At 29.7% G+C, this 20933-nt stretch overlaps 1 protein-coding gene across 1 annotated transcript in view; it reads left to right on the top strand.

Moving 5' to 3' along the window:
- LOC111615631 overlaps positions 1-20933 on the top strand; it is a 31023-nt gene that overhangs the window by 4693 nt on the left and 5397 nt on the right. Inside the window, exons 3-14 of the mRNA XM_023357049.1 lie at positions 2238-2318; positions 4007-4411; positions 5246-11205; positions 11275-11385; positions 12184-12527; positions 12610-12853; positions 15092-15210; positions 15297-15438; positions 16659-16903; positions 17031-17088; positions 17169-17248; positions 20729-20798. Coding sequence (XP_023212817.1) covers positions 4036-4411; positions 5246-11205; positions 11275-11385; positions 12184-12527; positions 12610-12853; positions 15092-15210; positions 15297-15438; positions 16659-16903; positions 17031-17088; positions 17169-17248; positions 20729-20798 — 7749 coding nt within the window. The 5' untranslated portion in view covers positions 2238-2318; positions 4007-4035. The remainder of the gene's footprint in view (positions 1-2237; positions 2319-4006; positions 4412-5245; positions 11206-11274; positions 11386-12183; positions 12528-12609; positions 12854-15091; positions 15211-15296; positions 15439-16658; positions 16904-17030; positions 17089-17168; positions 17249-20728; positions 20799-20933) is intronic.

Consider the following 20933-nt stretch of genomic DNA (forward strand, 5'->3'; position numbering starts at 1 on the left):
GGAGACATCATTAATATAAATAATTTTTATGGCCGTTGAATAAGAAGTGTTTCTTTCACAAGAAATGTATAAAATTAGTGCTGTATTAGACTTACGGTACCTAATTTACATACTGTGCAGACGATAACAAACTCAACTTACTAGCTTAAATCTCCGTAGCGTGTTGCCAGGTGGCAGAAAGCATATATATAATTATAATAAAGTTACAATAAATTAAGTTAATATATAATTATATATACAGTACCTAATTTATATATAATTAATATATAATTATATGTACAGTATCTAATTTATATATAATACTGTACAGACAATAGTTAAACTCAACTTACCTGCCTAAACTCTCTGTAGTGTGGTGCTAGAAGGCGGAAAATAGTTCGGCTGCTCGTTCGTGATGACGAGTTGGCGATGACATTTTACGCGTCTCTTTTAGCGTTTTTGTACGAATACTGACACAATTTTTTCGCCGTGTCATAGGAATCTACGTTATTGGAACCCGCGTTATAGGGGGGTCTACTGTAATAAGTAATTTACGCTTACCACATAAATTCTAGCATGTCGAGTATTCAATCACAAATGTTTTTGGCCTCATTCACAGGCTCTCTTCAAGTGAAATAATAAGAAAGAATGGAAGCTCGGTAGAACTATAATTCTTTCTTGTTGTTTTATCTGAAGATGGCCTCAGAACTGTGCCAAAAATGTTTGTGGTCGAATACTCAATGTGCTGGAAGTCATGTGGTAAGTTCAATTAATTAGAATGCATTAATATATATTAAACTATAAATAGTTGTGTACTATAGTAACTGCTATCCTTCAGGCTTAACGTAGTTTGATGATGGCAAACCTTTTTCAAAGGTGGGTCAAAATTAAATTTAAATTTTTTTAACTCCAAATTGTGGGCAAAATATGTAATTTGAGTAGTTATAAAATAACAAAAACATGCTTTACTTTATTTTAGTTTTTAATCTACATTTGTAAAAATGATGATAAACTCTATATAAGTACAAAGTAGTAATATGATTATAACAGATATAAATATTTCATTTGATGAGAAATCTACTATTGTTTATTTCATGATAATTCTTCTATCCGAGGAATTTTGGGTAGAAAACTCACCGTCAAACAAACACACAACAATTTTAAGGTACCCGAGTAACTTCAAGTACCTTAAATTGTCATGTGAGTCACACATTTATATTAGTTTACAATTCTTCGTACAAATCAGTTTCTTCTTATTTCTAAAGTATACTGTTGTAATATTTGTGACACATTAGCCATCTCTTGCAAAACACCACTTGAGAACCACCGTTCAAGAGTTGGCACTTGAGAACCATCATTCAATTGCATTGTCATTACTATATAATTACCAAACAACAAAAGTACATTCTTAACAAAGAAAAACTTACAGAATAACTCTTCTTACCAAGAAGATAACCGTGATTTAATCCAACAAGTTACAGCATCATTTATGATTTGGAATATTGCTGCCATCGTGCCAAAAAATTCTATTCTACTTGGGTTGTTATGTAATTGATTTCTGTGTGTTTAGACAGGTTTACTGTATTTATTAAATTTTTAAAATATTAAAATGTTCTACTTTTGGCTTTTTCTACGTTATTTTAATATTAATTTTATATTATTTGATAACCAGTTGATGCATTATTTTTATTGAACACTAATCTGAAAGATTTAACCTAATAAATTATTTTAATTTTCGAAATACAATTTAATTAAATTTATAATCAAATTTTCTTTTTCATATTAATTAATTATATCCACAAACACAATAAATTTAAAATTTAAATTATATTTTTGTTGTATTTTATTAGAATTATATAAATCAGGTGTGGCCAAACTTTTATCCCTTAGGGGCTACTTTTTTGGTAAAATATAATCTGCGGGCGACTATGAATATGGGCAAACAATTTTAGGATTTTTATATGTGCATGCATTAACATTCATTTGCATTGTTCATCGGGATAAATACAAACAGTATGGGTACGTTTCACAGACAGTCTATTATTATAAGAATAAATGATTGAATTAAGATTTTTAAACGTTAATTTAAGTGAAAGCAAATTGTTCAACTTTAGCTTCGCGGGCTACTTTCAAAACCTTTGCAGTCAACCGGTCGACTGCGGTCTACGTGTTGGCCATCCCTGATATAAATAAACCATAAATTTAAATAATTTAAAAATGATATAGTTAATAATTATTTATGCTTAAATATTTTATAGAACAAAAAGAAACAGCTGAAACAAACAAAGAGGAAGAATTAAATTCTCAGGACAGTGATAAAAACTTTACACAAGATTCCTGTAAGTTCTAATTTTTAATCAATTATGTCTCTATGTCCTTAAAATTATTTTAAATTATCATAGTCTACTAGTTATTAGACTATAGTATTTAATAGGTCTTACTGGTGTGATGGATAAATCTACGTTTAAAACTTTAGAACTTACTTTATAAGTTTTAAAGTTTAAATATATTGTAAATATGCTGTATAATATTTTAGATCATTGTAAATCCACCAAAGAGGGATCAACAGTCCAAAACATACAGATGTTTTTGAATAAAATGGAAAAAGAATAAAATAAAGAAATACAGCTTTAATTTTGATTACTTCTACCTTTTTGCATTTGATCAATTACACCAGTGTAATAAGTTCTATTAAATTACTTATTTTCTCAATTTAAAACAATTTTTTTTATAATTTCACTAGATACGTAATAGCAATAGTATAAATTTAATGAAATTGATCACTAAATGTTTGTATATTAAATTGTTCTTTGATATATAAAGTCATTGTCTTTTTCACTCCATTCATGACACAATGAGTCACTGCATCCTTGTTCCTTGTGTGGGGGACAATTAGTTCTGTGGCCAAATGCTCTGATCCTGATTGCTTCTCTTTTGTATGGACTTGAGACCAGTTGCACTTGCAGATTATAAAAGTCATACAATATGCAAGAAGCTTTAAACTATGATTCAACATCTGATCGGCACTCTACAGTGCAGCACCAGTTGCAGTCAGGATAAATTGGTCTTGAAAGCGAGGAACAGTTATTGTTTTCAAGGCCACTTTTTGGTCAATGTATGATGAAGTTGCGTGGGAAGTGGACAAATATTGTTTGTTTTATATTTGTAGAATAAGCTAGAAGACATGAATTTTGTATTGTTTGTTAATGGAATTTGGGGCCCTTTTGGGGATTAGGAAAAGAACAGCACAGATGAAAGAGTGGCATGGGTCCCAATGTATGGGCACACCTGTTTGAGACTAACCAGAATTATTGTACTCTGGTTAGGGTCACCCTGTCTTTCTTGCCATTTCTTTCTAGAATATTAGCTAGTTCTGTACTGTTTAACTACAATGATGTGACCAGCATTTTCAATGAGGATTACTTGTTATTTTTGTGCATTAATGTATAAAATAAGAAATTTATAATTGATTTGAATGTAGGAAAAAATGTAATTTGGATATAATATAAATTTTGGTTTTTGGGCTGCAATTTGAAAAAATTACAGACCTATAAATTCCCATTGTTATCTGTCTGCTATCTGTCCTTAATTTCAAGAATGGTGTTAGGTAGATGAAAATCAAGACCAAGTGTGGAAGGTTTTGGGGCAGGAGGCCCTCAATTAATGGGAATTTCCAGTCTAGACTGGAATTATGTGAATTCAATTCAGAAATTTGCCCTGAATGGTGTTAGATAAATGACTGGCACAAGTCTGTTGTTATCAAAGTATGATGTACAAAGGCAAGACAGTATTGATTTGAGATGGAGAACACATAATTTAAATTAAATAAATTAAGAATGTGATTAAAAATTGCAGCCCAGCATTGTTATGATGTCACTATAAATAATTTCCCATCTTTAATGTGTAAACTATAATAGATTATTTTTATATTATATATAAATATAAGATTTTAATGAGTAGTTATGATTTTAAGTATAAAATTTTTTCTATTGTGAAGTATATTCATTTTTCCCCCCCCCTCATTCAGTAAATGAAGAAGATACGAAATTTTTGGATATGATAATCAGTATGATCGACAATCAGACTATTAATTCCCCGGAAGATGCAGATAGCATATTAAGCACTCAAGAGCTGATTAAAGATAACGAGCAAGAATGTAATAAAGACGACGATTTGGAAACTTTAGAAATGTCTCAGTGTATATGGGATGAAAATGTCTGCCTTGATTCGAAACTGATCAAACGAGGATATAATTTCAGTAAGGAAATCGATCACAAAGCTGTACTGGATAAATTTTCTTCAGATTCTCTAATTATTCAGCAAGAAAATCATTCGGCTTACAGTGCCAAAAAATTTTCTAGCGATTCTCTCGATGATTTTATCATTCCTCAAATCGACGGAACTCATGACACGTTATGTCAAAATAATGATGGTATGATTAATAATTTTATAACTCTTTTATGTTTTATATTGTTTGTATTTATTATCTGATATACATTGAAGGATATATTAAACTAAACGATCGCCATAATTAATTGGGTTATTTTTCTGATGTTATTAATAATTAGATATTAAGTAATTTGGTGTTAAAGGTAGACATCAGGTGCTATCTCATATTGAAATTAATAATTATATTATATATATTCTTCAAAGTATACATTTATATATTTCTGCATTACTTCTTCTCTTAGAATTATGATACCGGTAAACATAAATTTTCATACAGTTTGAGTTAATTGAAAAGATAAGAATTTTAATGACTATTCCTTTTTTTAATTCTTTTTGCCCTGTTGGCACTAAGAGAGCCTTTTTGGTAAGCTTGTTATGGGTTCGGCCAGGCTCAATGGGGCAACCGAGTGGTGAGGGATGGGGACTGATATATCCAGTGGGACTGACATATCCATACTCCTCAAAAATTTCTGGTGTTTTTAGATTCATTGCAGGTCCCCAGTGTGCCTTGAGTAGCCATTCAGCTAATTTTCTTTGTATTATAAAACTATTTATGGATAAAATAAATGTTTATTTGCTGTTTGGAACCATACCTTTCATCCTTATGTTTTTTGAACATTGTAAAGTGTTAACTGAAGGTACCAGACTGGTGTCCTTAGTTAGAACTTCGTTGTGTTAAAAAGAAGATAAATTTTTATATCAATTGAATTTTCACATTATAAATTACAAAATTATTTTTTATATTTGTTAATAATTGAATTATGATATAAAAACTATCATCATCTAGAAAAAATAATAAACAATTATTATATTTTAGATGAAAAGAAAAGCAACAAGTATCCAGGAAGACAGATGGCATGCAATTCTGCTTCATCATGTTATATTAATTCAAATATGGAAGGATCTTGGATGCAAAAATCGTCTTCATCGACACTTCATAAAAAGTACGATTGTCATAATGGTATATATACTCCGTTTAATCAAGCAACCTACTGTGCTGCAAATAATAGTCATTATACCAATTATAGTAAATCAGCTAATCAGACTGGACTTTTGATGTGTTCTCAAAATTTGTCGAACAATATAAACTGGTATTCTAATCCTAACACCAGTTATTGTAATCCATCTATAACGTATCAGTCGTCGACGGAAAGCAATTGCATGCCTTTTGTGTCGACTTACAGAATTACGCCGATGATACCGGAAAATGCTTGCAGTGCCGATAAAAATGAAGTTTACAGAAATAATCTAAGTTATTCTCACACTACTCCATCTACATCTAATTATAAAGAATTCGAAAAAACAGTTTCGCCTTCATATAAAGTGGAAGGAGGTATGAAGTTCTCTACTATTGATACTACTGCAAACTTAAAGATTTTCTCAAAGGACTTAGTTTTTGGGAAAAGTAGCGATTGTTCAAAGAATCAAACTTCGGATCTTTTTGATACTCTGAAAACAAATATAAATAAGGTAGGAATTCAGATTTATCCACATAAATTTATAACTGCAAAGCCAAAAAGTAAAGAAGTGTGCAATATGTCAACACAAACAAATTATGGATTAGTTAACACCACAGCAAACGAAGAAAAAAAGACAGAAAACGAGAAGAAATCGAATCCAAGAACTTTAGTTGTCCAAAATATGAAACGTTTACAGTTATCTAGAAGGCAAGCTCAACAACAAACAAGTACTGTGGAAACAAAAGTTTTGCAAGAAGAAACAGCAAAAACAAAGAAAGTACCATTAACAAAAGAGAAAATCAATATACCTTATTATCCTCTTATTCATAGACCAGCACCTGAATTAAATTTAAAAATGAATATCTCAAACATATCAAGCAAAAAAACAGAATGTAAAAATAATGTAGAAAAAAATTTGGTCAAACCAAATATATCGGTAACACCAGTCAATCTTAACAATCTCATTTTGCCATCTTATATTGACAAAAAAGATTTAGTGAAAATTGGCAAAGAAAAACTAGTACTGAAACGATTAGGAAAGAATTATATAGACAAGAATTGTGTTGCTGTTAAAAATAATTATTGCAGCAATGTTTTAAAAGTTACTAAACAAAGTTTATCAGCTTTAAAGATGAGGTTTAAAATGTCGAGGATTAAGACATTGACTAAAGAACTGAAGAATTCAAAATCTTTATTGCCAAATCCTGCCACAAATCAGACAAAAGAGAGCTGTTTATTTCAGTCATCAGACTTAAAAAACGTCTTAAATCCTCAAAACGATAATCAAGAAATGAATCATTTACCCAGAACTATAGATAAAAAGAAACTGCCATTGAAATTGACAATTAAGTTACCAAATTTGTGCCCAATTAAACAAACTAGAATAAGAAAAAGGAAAAGAAAAAATTATTTTAAGGCTTTTCAACCTTCTGTCAGTCATAAAATATTGAATTTAACTAATGATGAAGTTGACAATTCTTCTGCTCTTGCAACGTCTCGATCAAAACGCCAGAACGTGAATTATCATGCTCATGCATACAGTCATCTTTTAGAATTTGATAAATTTGTAGAGTTACCAGGAGACAGGAGAAGAATATTTATGCCAAGTAAAAAACTGAAGACGGCTGATTTGATAAAACAGTGCAAAAAGGTAGAAGTGCGTTTAGAAAGATTGAGACCGGAGAATTTGAATAAAATGAATCTTCGTCTCGATAAAGAAAATTTATCGAAACTTCTTGAGACGCTTAAATCCAATAACAATTCTTCAGACCAAATGTTAAACAGTAAATCTTACCAGTATGTTAACATGTATCCCATTTCAGTTGATGCAACAAATAATTCGTCGCCTGAGAATTATAATACAGGAAATAACGATTATAGTGACGAATATTCAGACGTCATGTGGAATCTTTCGTATCTCTCACCGATGACAAATGTGCAAAGAAAGTCCTCGCCTCCACAGTGTTGGTCTCCAAATAACAATAAAATAAATAACAAAAGCGTTAAAACTAAAGATACCCATACATTGAAAAATAAAGCATCAAAGAGTTTATCCCAAAATGAATCCGAAGAAAGCAAAGAAGGCATGATATCGATAGCAGAAGAATCAGGAAATACCAGCAATTTCTTGAGTTCTGTTTCTTCTAAAGACCACTCCGATTCAGATATAAATCTGAGTTCTTTTAATGATTCAGTTGAAAAACCTGTGATAAATGGCATTGTTTCAGTGTATGAAGACTCTAGCGTGTTATCAGAAAAAATTAGTGATGGTGACAATGATCAGAATGAGCCAGAGAGACAATTAGAAAATGATTCCATTGCTAATTGCATAAATGAAAATTTAAAAATAGATATTGAAACAGATAATAATAATAAGGAAATTATAAATGAAGGTGTGACTTTAGAAATTGATGATAAAAATGAAACTAGTAGTGTAAATCTTAAGAATTCTTTGTCAAGAAAGGATTCGTGTCTGTTAAATTCACAAGACATTGATAACATAGATATGAATAAATCTGATATTGAGACTGTTTTGAGTTCTGTAGAAGAAAGCACTATTTTCACGAAAGAGGTATACGAGCATAAGGATGATACTTCTGAAAGTGAGTCATCAAAAGAATTAAGTGATCTTTCAGTCAAAGTGAAAAATAAAAATGAAGAAGATAAACTGAAAGATGAAAATGTAGAAGATAAACTAGAAATTAATGTAGAATTTGAGGATAAATTAGAAATTGATGATACACAAGATGCAAATAAAGTTGAAAATTTACAAAATATCAGCACAAATGAAAATTATAATGAAGAAATTTCTATAATTTCAAAGGAAAATGTAAGTGATGAACAGTCAGAATCCATAAATGAAGAACAGCCACATGATCCAATAGATAATTCTTTTAATGATAAACTACATGACGATAAACTTGATAAAGAAAATATGTCCGTTGGATCGGATGCAGAAAATGAAATATCATCATCAAATGAGATATTTTCTATGGACGATGATGAAGAAAGTATATTTTTAACTCAGAAAAATTGTTCTAGAAGCGAAAATAAACAAACAGAAATTCACAATTCTAGTTTTAGTGTGACGGATGAACTAGAAATGTTGCAACAAAAACAATCTTCTGCCGAAAGTAACTTGAATGATTGCTTACAATTAAATCTGAGTGAAAGTAGTAATGATAGTAATATCTTAGCTCAAAGTAAACATGGTGATAGTTCAACTAATTTAAGCAATAATGAAAACAATGAGCCTTCTAAAAAGTCACAGAGTGATGAAGAATACGATAGTTTTAAAGAATCAATTGTCGATAGTGATAACGACAAAATTAGTGAACCAGAAATGTGTTTAGTGATTTCAGAGGTGAAAAGTGCTTCTACCGACATCAATTTTGACGATACGTTAGAAGAATACTCTAAAGCAGAAGGCCACTTGTCGTCTTACATAAGTAGTGAAAATATTAGTGATTCAATTATTCCAGAGACTCAGAAATCTGAAAGTTTTGATCTAAACACAACATTAGATAATGTGCAGTTTGTAAACAATGCTTGCTCCTTACAAAAGGATTGTTTACCAGTAAATATGATGCCCTCATCTAGTAACGATCTTGATTTATCCCCTCTTAGTCCTGAAGAAAAAATGATATATGATTCTGAGGGAAATATTGTATCGGCAAATACATTTAATTCACAATATTCAATATGTTTGGGTGATCACAACTTAAATGAAAGTGAAAACCAGGATTTTCCCAAAGCAGTAAATCTTCACAGTGCTAGCATTTTGAGTAGTTATATGTTAATGAAGAATAAATTATCTAAATCAGTTCATGAAAGTGAGGAAAATTTACAAATTTCTAATGAAAGTCAAGAAGTTTTGTCTGGTTCTAGTCACGAAGAAGAGAGAATTTCAAATGAAAATGTAAATAAAAATGTTTCACCATCATCATCTGTGATTGAAGATTATACAGAATCAGCAAGCGCAGAACCAATATCTAATGAAGAAAGTGTAGCTAAAGATGATGAATCTCTTAAAGATATATGTACGCAATTATGTAACCAAGCTTGTTTAATTCACAACAATATGTTAGAAACTCAGAAGACTAAAAATGCTTTACTTGTCGGACCATTTAAAGAAGTTTCTTTTGTTTTTCCAACCGAGACCAATGACAAATTTTATTCCAATAAAAGTAATTTATCGGCAACAGAATTACTAAAAGTGTCCGATTTCCAAACCGAAGCACAAGGTTCTGTTATTCAGCTTAATAATGAAAAATTAACCTGCAGAATGTGTTATGGAACTGCCAAAAATGATGATGCATCTGTAAAAATTTATCAATGTAAATATTGTGAAAACACAATACAGCCATTCGATATTAAAGGTGAAGAAATAATATCAGATTGCATTAAAACAGATGTGACGTTAAAAATCTTAGATCCAGAGAAAACTGAAGAAATTGGTGAATGTTCTTCATCTCTTCATGAAGAAAAACAAAACCATAATGAAAGTATTACTATACAAGTTGAAGAAAATGATCAAGAATTATGTGAGACTTCAGTTATTGTTAGCAATATAGGAGCAGAAATGGCTTCTGAATCGAGAATTCAATGTCTTCAAGATCAAGAGCAAGCCAGTAGTCAAGGATTTCACAAGACTGTAATTAAAATTAATAGCACAGATACCAAAACAGCCCTATCAAATACAGATATTGAAAAATCTGGATCGAGTAATTCTGAATCAATTAGCAAGAAAGCTGAATCTTTAAACGAAGCAAAATTATTAGTTTCTGAAAATAAATGCGATCCTTCAAATGATTTAGTCGAGTCCAAAGGATCTGAACCATTTCAAAATTGTGAAAATTCAACAGTTTTAAGTTTTTATGATGATACCATTAACGCAACAAATGAAAATCAAAAACTTAATGAATGTATAGGAGTCATAACTCCCTTACAGTTACCACCTACTTATAAAGATGTTAAAGAGACATTATCTTGCTATAATTTACCAGAAAAAAAATATCAGATTGCATACTACAGTAATCCTTTAGACGATACAAATAAAGTTATGGAAGTTGCCGACACGGCATTAAAAATACCAACTACAAAATTATCAGAATTATCAGAATTTGATGGTAAATTTCAGACAGATGGTTTAGAGAGGTGGCAAAATTATATTCTTGAAAGAAGCTCTAATATCAAATCATCTCCTGATTCAAGTTTTTCTGTTTATAAAGCAATAAAGCAAAATCCGAAATTAAAAGTTATTCTTTCTAATAATAAGTCCACAGTACTGACACCTGCTCATTTGCCACCTATTAAAAGAGATGTCAAGAAATGGTTAACTTTGCATGAACTTGCTTCTAAAGTAGCTATCCAGAGTGAAGAAAAAACAGATGATGATCAGATTGTTGCAGAAGACATGCAAGTGGCTCATTCTTTTGAAGAAAACTCTCAGAAAGAAGTTTCTTTTTACCGCAGTACACCAAAGCTCGATGGACAGAAATGTAGAAAGAGAAAACGGAGTAATTCATGGAATGGAGACGAAACAAGCAAAAACAGTAAGTTGTCATCTAAACGACGGAGATTATCAGAAGATTTTCTGTTGGATAATATGCTAGATATTAAATTAAGTGATGTTTTTCCTACAATATCACCGATATGTTCCTTAACTACAAGCAGGGAAAAAGAAAAAGTTTTTAATAAAAAACGAAAATTATCCATAGAATTTAGTAAATGTGAATTAGATAAAGCTGAATTATTAAGTGAACATTCTTTGCAACCAAAGCTAGATAAAAATAAAAATTTTCATAATCAGATAAAGGTAAATGTGTTTATATTAAAATTAATAATTTGATTTTACAAATTACTAATTGTTTTATTATTATTTTAGAATAAAATACTTAGCAGTTACAGTTTAAATTCTGATATAGAAGGACCTACACTGTCAAATAATTTTAAAGTTAATTTTGGAAATATTCAAGAAACTAATGTAAATAACCAGGTAAGATGTTTGGTTACCAAATATTTACATATGTACAGGATAGAAAATGAAAAACTTACTTGTAAAGAGATAGAGTGATGTGGCAAGGTGTTTTAAATGTTATCCCTTAAGTTTGTAATAAATAATAATCAAAATTTAAATAAATATTTCTAGTGATACTTAGTAGAATACTTACACGTCATCTTGCAACATTGCTAAGTTTATTCCTTGCAAATAAACTTTTCATTTGATTACTCACTATATCAAATACAGGTTTTTCTATAAAGAATGTTACTTTTTTAAATTATTGTAATTATGTTAATTATTATATGAGAACATCATAATGTACATTAAAATGTTGGAAATCCATCCAAGTTTCACATTTGCCCGTTAAAATTTTATAATAAGTACATTTTATGTTGCATGGCATGTGCATCTAACCAATACTGAAACTCTTCCTATACTCACTATGTCATATCCGTTGTCACTCTTCCCATTACAATCAAAATTCTACAGCTCTTACAGGTTACTCACATTGCACAATGATGAGTGATTTTGATTTTGTGAACTGCAGAACACAGAATGTTTTCTCTGTTTCAGTGTCAACATTTTTGTTTGACTCTTCCTAGAATTAGTGGACAACAGAATGTTCAAATCCAAATGGAAGAAAAAACTAGGATGGTTATTCTATTGATTGGTATACATCACATACTTCTAAGATAATAATCAACATAATTGCAATAACTTGAAATGGTAACATTGGTTTTGGAAAACCCCATATTATTGATACAAAGTTAAATAATGAATTTATATATTTAGCACCAGTTTCTTACAACCATGAGTATGGAGATACACATGGAAACAAGGGAAGATCTTCGACCGGATCCACAACACGATTGTATCAAAGCTCTCTTTTATTGTATAAATAATGATTTCCCTGAAGACTGCAGCGTCCCAAGAGAAGTAATAGGGATGATAATTGTCGGAAATAAACAGTCTTCAGAAGTAGATGTAGAATCGCCACTTGTCTGCAATAATTTTAAAAAACAATATTCCAACAATAAAAGAAATTTATTGGAAAGGTCTGGAATTTTCAGTCATAATACTGTTTACGTTGTGGATGAGATTTGCTTATTTAAAGAATTTATTGAAATAGTGAGAAAGTAAGAGAAACATAAATTAATTTTATATTTTATTTCATTTATTACTTTCAATTGATCATATAAAGTGTAATTTTATTTTCAGATGGGATCCCGACATAATATGTGGCTACGAAATTCAAATGTTATCATGGGGTTACCTCATTCAGAGAGCGGCATACTTAAATATGAATATGTACAAATTTCTTTCTCGAATTCCTGGAGCAAAACCTGATTATGAGTGTGATAATGTCCTATCCCAGAAAGACGACCCAGTCGTAGAACCTATATCCGAATTCAAAATTATAGGAAGAGTCGTACTCAATGTATGGAAAATAATGAGAAAAGAGGTAAACAATCACATTTAATATTTAATTTTGGTATTTCATATTTTAATTTTCCTATTAAACAGGTACCATATACTTATTATATTTTCCATTAATCATGGGTATCTTATTATAAGATTGTATACTAAAAATGAACGTGTGTTGAAACTTATGCTAAGTATTTATTACAGTAAATCAAGTGACACTAATATTGTTACTACAGGGACTAAGATTGATTTGAAATAATAATATATTACATTGAATTTGGGATTTACCAGCATTCTTAAACAGTTTACAAAAGCATGGAACATAACTTTAGTTTACATACAAAGTAGAAAACTGACGAATATTCTAAAAAATCTGTTTTCTAAAAGAATTTGAACAAATAAAAATGTTCAAATTGCTTTATTTTACCCTAAATCCATGGCTGTGCATCCATTGTTTGCGAATAAGACACCTTTGTTTACAGGCCATGGCCTGTAGCCTAAGTTTTAGATTACAGCTCCAAAATAAAAACAACTAGGAAGAAATAGCATAAGGAATTGCATTATTTATGTAAAATTTGCTGTGCTATGCACTACAGTTATTGTACACCAATTTGTTGTTTATTTTTTGCCAATTTTTCCAAATTCTTTAACACTGACTGCAAAGCTAGGAGTGTTTTGAAGGCAAAAGGTAAAATTGTACACTCAATATCAGCATTCTTAAAAATAAAATAAAGTTAGTAAAGCTACAGATTCATTTGAAAATTATCAATGAATTAATTAGATTTACACTTATTATATGTAAAAAATCAAATATGAAAAAAAATCATTAAATCAAATATAATAGTAATCAAGGCAAGACACTAATGAACGTCACACCTTACCAACTTTACATCGACATTGGTTAATTTGCTTCGATACGTATACATCTTTTGTTACATGCATGGTTGCAACCAATAATGTTACATCTTTTGAAACATTTTTATTTTAATTTACATTCTCCTGTCAAATGTATTTAAAACCAAAGATGACTGATTAAGGCAGTCAAAAACATTAGTTTAGTTATCCAAAAATTGCAAAAATTATTTTTAATATTCTGGTTTTTTTTGTTTGTTTACACATTACAATGTATATATTATTAATTACTTATTTATTAGTACAGTGGGTGATCAGTTAACAAACATAATTCGTTCCAAGACTTTGTTTGCTATCTGAATTGTTCATTAACCAATTATCGATTTACCATAGGTTTTTATGGGAATTTGATTAATTCATTCTAGAGACTCCAAAAAATAAAAAATATATACTTTCTTAATACATTTATTTATATGTAATAATAAAAATACATATATACAGTCTTGCATTTTTATTAGTGATGTTTTTTCCGTTTGTGGGGGTTAAAGAATCTGTTTAATGTCGATTGCTTTTCTCTCTTCTTCAGGATTTTTCAGAAGTAATTAATAGCATTGTAATTGTAGAGATCCCAAGCCTATTTACCTCAACCTGGTTTGGATGCCATTCTAAGATCATAGTCCCACTTCTTCAAAAGATGTTTAAGAGCAGATATTGACATTAATCCTGTTTTTCAGAAGAAAACATATTTCGCCGAGTTTCTTGGCGTTCTTCTGTCATCAGATCAGTTTCAGGTTCCATTATGAGCTTTTCAATGTTCTTTATTTCTCAGATGTGATTTTTGTTACTCCTTAATCTGCTTGAGTCTTCTTGATTATGTGTATCTTTCTTAGATAAGATTGAATGGTGGCCTACTGTAGACCTGTTCAAGTCATACTGCCCAGCAACATCAGACATCTTCCCACTCTCTACCTTTGCTATTATACTCTCACCTTTCAAAAATAAACACCGACGCAAAACTTAATGATTGCCCACCCAATAGTCTTGCGAATACTACAAAAGAGTTGTTTCTGTCAGAAAAATAAAAGGCAGGAATTATAAGAGAGAGTTTCAAAGTTTGGAGGAATACTATCCAATCAGTATATACCAGGTTGAGTGTCAATGTTGATGTATCCCACACTCTGAAAAATTTTGAATTGTTGCCCGAAGACAAGGGAAGATCAATCGGTATTCATTATTTTACATCTCTTCTTCTTGTGTTTGTTCTGTGAGGTGTTCATTATCCAAATGTGTTCATTGTCTGAACATAAAAATCTTTCACGAAAGTGTTCGTTATCCGATCACCCACTGTATTTAATTAATATACAGTATATAAATGAATTATGCAATAAACTATTAATAAAAAAAAGTGATTTTTTTTCCCTAGGTAAATTTAAATATCTATACATTTGAAAATGTTGTTTATCATGTTCTTCATTTGAGAATTCCTCAGTATTCTTTTCGTTCTCTCACTCATTGGTTTGATTATCAAACCGATCTCTTCAGGTAAAAATTTTTAAAATATTTTAAAATTATGTTCATTACATATTCATTGTGCAATTAATATAAAATAAATTTCTTTTCTATTTTAGGTGGCGCGTTATAGATTATTATGTCACCAGAGTTAAGTATACCATGAATTTACTAAATCAGTTAGACGTAATTGGACGTACCAGTACTTTAGCTCGAGTGTTCGGTATACAGTTTTATGAAGTTTTGAGTCGAGGATCACAGGTAAAATTTAAATTTGGCATGTTTTATAATTGTATTCTTAATATTTGTTTCTGAAATTATTATCCATTGTAAATGTTAAAATTTTTAAAATTATAATATGCCAGTATTTTTCGATTTTCAAATTTTTAGAGGTAACTTTTTTAATTAAAAATCCTTTCAATTTATTTTTATAAAATATAAATTTTGCTTACTTGCCTAACTGTTAAACTATGTTTCGGTGTACAGTTCCAGAAAAAGAACACTATCATCTTAAATTACTGTAATTATGTTAGTTATTATCTGAGAAGTATGCAACTTACATCGATCAATAGAGTAACGGTCTGTGCTTTGTCTACCATCTGCATTCAAATGTCTTTCTGTCTGCTGCCTCTAGGAAGCATTGTAAACAAAAGTGACAAGTCTGCAGCAGAGATGGCATTTTGTATTTTGCAGTCCATAAAGTCAGAATCACTCATCATTGTGCAACAAGAATATCAGTCTGTGCACGTCTTTGCACTCTTTATAGATTTTATAATTTAGTTTTTGATGTTTCAAGATAAACATTCTGTATTGTGAAGGTATAAAAAAAGTAAGATAACAGAAATAGTCAAATATTAGAAGATATGTATAAACAGATATTAGAGTCAAAATGACTTCAATAAAATGGAATTGTTTTGATTTTTTATAAGATATTTTTATTAAAATTATATCATTAAATTCTATTTTTTTTCCTCAAATACGTATTGCTAAATTATTCTAAAATCAAATAAAAGCTTGTAAATATGATCTAAATGTTAATACAGTACATCTCTAATTCTCGAGAAGCAAACAGAAACTGTTGATATAACTATGCATTGAATTGCTGTTTGAGTACATGGTAATTCATTATACAAGCCAATAACACAAATCATTCATGTAACAGTTACTATAATGTTCAGTCTGTAGACCACCAGTGTTTGTGGACTATACATTGAGAACTACTATAAAGTAACTATTTGTATTTTAACTGAAAACACCTAACTTTTAAATGTTATTATTTTTATTTATAATCTTATGAACAAAAATAAATATTTATGATTTGAAGTAATGCATTTTAATTATGGAGCATACAGATTTTGGAAAGAGAGAACACAAAAATTTAGTTATAAACTGTACTTACATTTAGATATAATATTAAAAATATTATCTTATCTGAATTGCAATAATCTGTTTTACTTTCCTTTTCTGTTTTGAAATTTTAGTTCAGAGTCGAATCTATGATGTTGAGAACTGCAAAGTCGCAGAATTATATCGCCGTTTCGCCCAGCATACAACAGCGGGCACATTCTAAAGCACCCGAGAGGTTTGCATTAGTCATGGAACCTGAATCTAAGTTCTATACTAGTCCCGTTGTGGTTTTAGACTTTCAGTCTCTCTATCCCTCGATGATTATAGCCTATAATTATTGTTACTCTACATGTCTCGGACGTGTAGAACATCTCGGAAAGTAAGTTAATTATGAATTGTTTTAAAAAACTATTTTCATTATATCTACTTAAAAATTCTAAGAATAAAATTGGTTAATTTTTGAATTTATTAATCATCAACATATCAACAACTTAAAACATTTTCAGTAACATTCCATTTGAATTTGGATGCACGTCATTAAACGTCCCTCCATTGTTGCTCAAGGTAAGAATCACATTGTGCTATTTTTGTATAAAAGCTAAAACTAATCTAATGCATAATAATAATTTTATATCCAATTTCAGAAATTAGAAAATGATATTTTAATATCACCAAACGGGGTGGCATTTGTAAAACATCACATACGTCTTGGCATTCTTCCTAAGTAAGTTTATTAGTTTAAACTTTTATTCATTTTGATATGGTTGAAATCTTTAAAATGATTCTCTATAAGACAGTTCTTGCCTAAACAGAAAATAAATCTTAAAATGAAATGATTTGCCATGTAAAATACTATTATTAGCTGGAAATCTGCCTAACATGGAAATATGATACTTTGGGTACCAACAACATAACCTGAGTGAAGTGGAAGTTTTTGATGTAACAGCAATTAAATTCTAAATTGTAATTAATAATTGTAATAGTGAACTTAGGTCAGCTTCTTGGCAGTGAAAGCTACTGTCTATTGTTGTTTTTCTTTGTTAAGATTGTTCTTTTATTGTCAAGGAATTAAACCTGAGATCCAATCCAAGCAGGCAAAACTCCGGGAATTTTTTTTTTAATGGGCAATCTGTCATGGCTATATTGGGCTTTTTCTCTCGCCACCTAGCTGCCCAATTGTGGGCATTTTGAATCCTTTTTTTATGAATATTTTTCTACAAAGATTTGATTATTTCTTTGTGAAATTACATTATGTACATTATGTAATGATTTTAGAGAAAATTTTTTGTATATAAAAACTTTTTTTTTTTAATTATAATGACAATAGATATTTATATAATTTATTTAATCAGAAAAATCATATTTTAGTTTTGAAAGTAGTATTGTATATAGCATTAATTAATACTTTATAGATCACTTCTATATTGAAGAATTTTAAATATGAATAGAAACTTCCTATATGCCACTATTACAGAAAACAATAATCAATCTCAACTTCTACCATTTAACAAATTAAATCTTCTCTTTAGATGGGATCATCAATATTAACAGAACAATAAAATTTAATTATTTTAATTAATTTCAAAGTACAAAAATATTAATACAAAAATATTTATTAATAATTTTTGTTGAATTCATCTTAATAACAAAATATTGAAACAATTCACTTACACAAAAAGACGTGATTTATTTTTAAAAACATTTATCATCGGATCCAAAACATACAAATTTATCCAAAATCATTTAACAAAGTTCAATTTAAAATGCAAATATTATTGGCATTCTTAATGCCTTAGCATTTTAACAGTGGTGGGGCAAGACCTAAATTTGATGTGGGCAAGGTACATTTTGCGAGGCCCTCTGGTGGCACAAGAAGACTGATTTTATAAAATAAAAAAGCAGTTGAAACTGTCAAATTTTTATTCCTAAAAATGCAAACTATATTCTTTAACTAACATTAAAAAAAATTAAAGAAACAAATTTCCTGCTTTTAGCCTTACTGAACTCCTTAATAATTGTATCGTAATTCAGCTTATATGCTATATATGCTTCAATAGATAAAACTGCGAAAGCTGAAAGTCTTTCCTGACCCATTGTATTTCTTAAATAATTTGTTATTACTTTTAATTTTGAAAAGCTCCTTTCAGCGTAGGCAGTACTTACCGGTATTGTTAACAAAATTCGAACGGCAATGTAAATATTTGGGTAAATTTCTTTCAAGTTATTTTCTGTTATGTATTGGAGCAGCTATTTCACATCTTTAATGAAGTTGGGTAAATTTGGGATCATTGTTTGTAATTCTTCATATAATTCGTAAAGTTGTAAGTGACTGCTCTCACTCATTTGCAGGACTGAGTGTAAACCTTGACAGTTTTTTAATATTTGCTCTTTTGGAATATTTTTTAACTTGCTTAGGTTTTCTCTATGAAAACCTAAATTTAGGAAACCATAGAGAAAACCAAAATTTTCAAAATGTTGATTTAAAGACATAAATCCCAAATCCATATTGCTTATTATAGAATCAATCGTGGTGTTAAAAAAATCTGTTTTATACCTGCTTTTGGGAGACTGTATAGGTTGATTGCTGCCTTCATCATCAAACATCCTTTTCTTTTTGGCTACCCTTTTGTTTTTAAAGTCTTTTGGTAGTTCATAACTGCTATTCTCAATAAATTGACGAGTGTCAGACAAGCATTTTTCGAATCCAGTTTGTTGATATTCTTTGATCCAGTCACAAAATGTACGCAAATGTTCAAGAGCATTGCTTAAATGGACTTGTAAAGATTGCCATAATTTGCTTACGATATTAACACGTGATAATATCTCATACCATACATGTAATGATATGAAAAATTCTAAACTGAGCATTTTGTTTAAAACCGAATCACAATCACTGAGTGTGTCTGATTGTTCCGTTTGATTTTTTAAGCTTTTAATGCATTCAACATCAAATTGCAATAATACGACCTTCACTGCCTCGATTCTGCTTTCTCGCCTTGTGTCTGATAAAAGCTTTATAGTAAGCTTTAATTTGCCTTTGATTAATTCCCAGTGTTTGCTGGAACTTGAAAATAGCAAATAAATTTTCTGAATAAAACCAAAAAATGTTTTTGCTGCCACAGAAGAATTAGCTGCATCTACCAACAGCAGATTCCAGCTATGACAACTGCAAAGTGTAAAAAATGCCCTGGGATTAATATTTAATATTCAAGTTTTAACTCCACTATTTACGGGATACTTTACTGCAATACTTTGATTGGCTTTCTAGCTGTTGAGAGTCATGAAAGTAACGTAAACAAACACAATGGGAAATCCCCAGCTCTGGCTGGTAAGGATTCCCTGCGATAGCAACCCAACTTCAGCAAATGTTGCTAGACAAATAAAAACAAATTTGGTATGTCAATATATTTATCGTTTTATGACGAGTAAAATTTTTTCGTTGTGTTTATGGCTTTTATGTAATGCACAAGGCCCCTCAGACAGAGAGGCCATAGGCAGTTGCCCACGCCTTACGTCGCCTCTGCATTTTAAGTATTTCTCTTTTATGGACCTCTATATTATATTATATATTGAATTAAAGATGAAGTTCAAATAGCAAAGGAGTCATAGAATTTTTGTTAACATCAATTGCATATGAATGATTTCTTTCCAAGTGTTTCAGATCAGAGGGTAAGAATTTGTTCTCAGAAATATTAAATGTTTTGCTTAAGATAATAAATTGAGGAGTTTAGTTTTAATATTTTTGATGTTAATGACTTAACATATATGTATGTGTAATATATATAATATAATATGTTTGTGGAACACAGGCAAATTTGAATTAAGGAACCTCGCATATAGCGTTGACTTAAAACTATTTTCTTTGGGGAAAGTTTTTGCAGGGAATTCCCCAGAATTTTTTAACGCAACCTCTGGAGTTATGTGCCAAACTGGCAATCTAAGGCCCTCTGATATGGCACAAAATTTAAATCTTGATATTCTTCCTACAACAAATACAATAGTGTGTTTATTAAAGATGGGTTTGAAGGCCCTAGGTAATTGCTCTTTTTGCCCATAGGATAACATGCTACTGACTATAACATAAATATATATATATATAATATGTAGATGTTAATGAAAACTTATTTACATAATGAAATCTATTTTTAAATTTAATATAAATCTTTTATATTATATTAAAATTATACTACTATTTTTTTCCAAGAATGTTGGAAGATATTCTGAATACTAGAATTATGATTAAGAATGCAATGAAAGAATATAAAGAAATTAAGGCATGTTAAATTTATTTGTTTCTAATTAAATTGTTTTTATTTTAAATTATAAATTACATTCTAGAATTATAAAAGAAATTATATTAAATTCAATAATTAATGAATCATCAAACATCTGATTAAGTGTTTTAAAGA

The sequence above is a fragment of the Centruroides sculpturatus genome, unplaced genomic scaffold (assembly GCF_000671375.1).
Source record: "Centruroides sculpturatus isolate CEXI.00-Female unplaced genomic scaffold, Cexi_2.0 scaffold2344, whole genome shotgun sequence".
In the NCBI taxonomy this organism is placed as follows: domain Eukaryota; kingdom Metazoa; phylum Arthropoda; class Arachnida; order Scorpiones; family Buthidae; genus Centruroides; species Centruroides sculpturatus.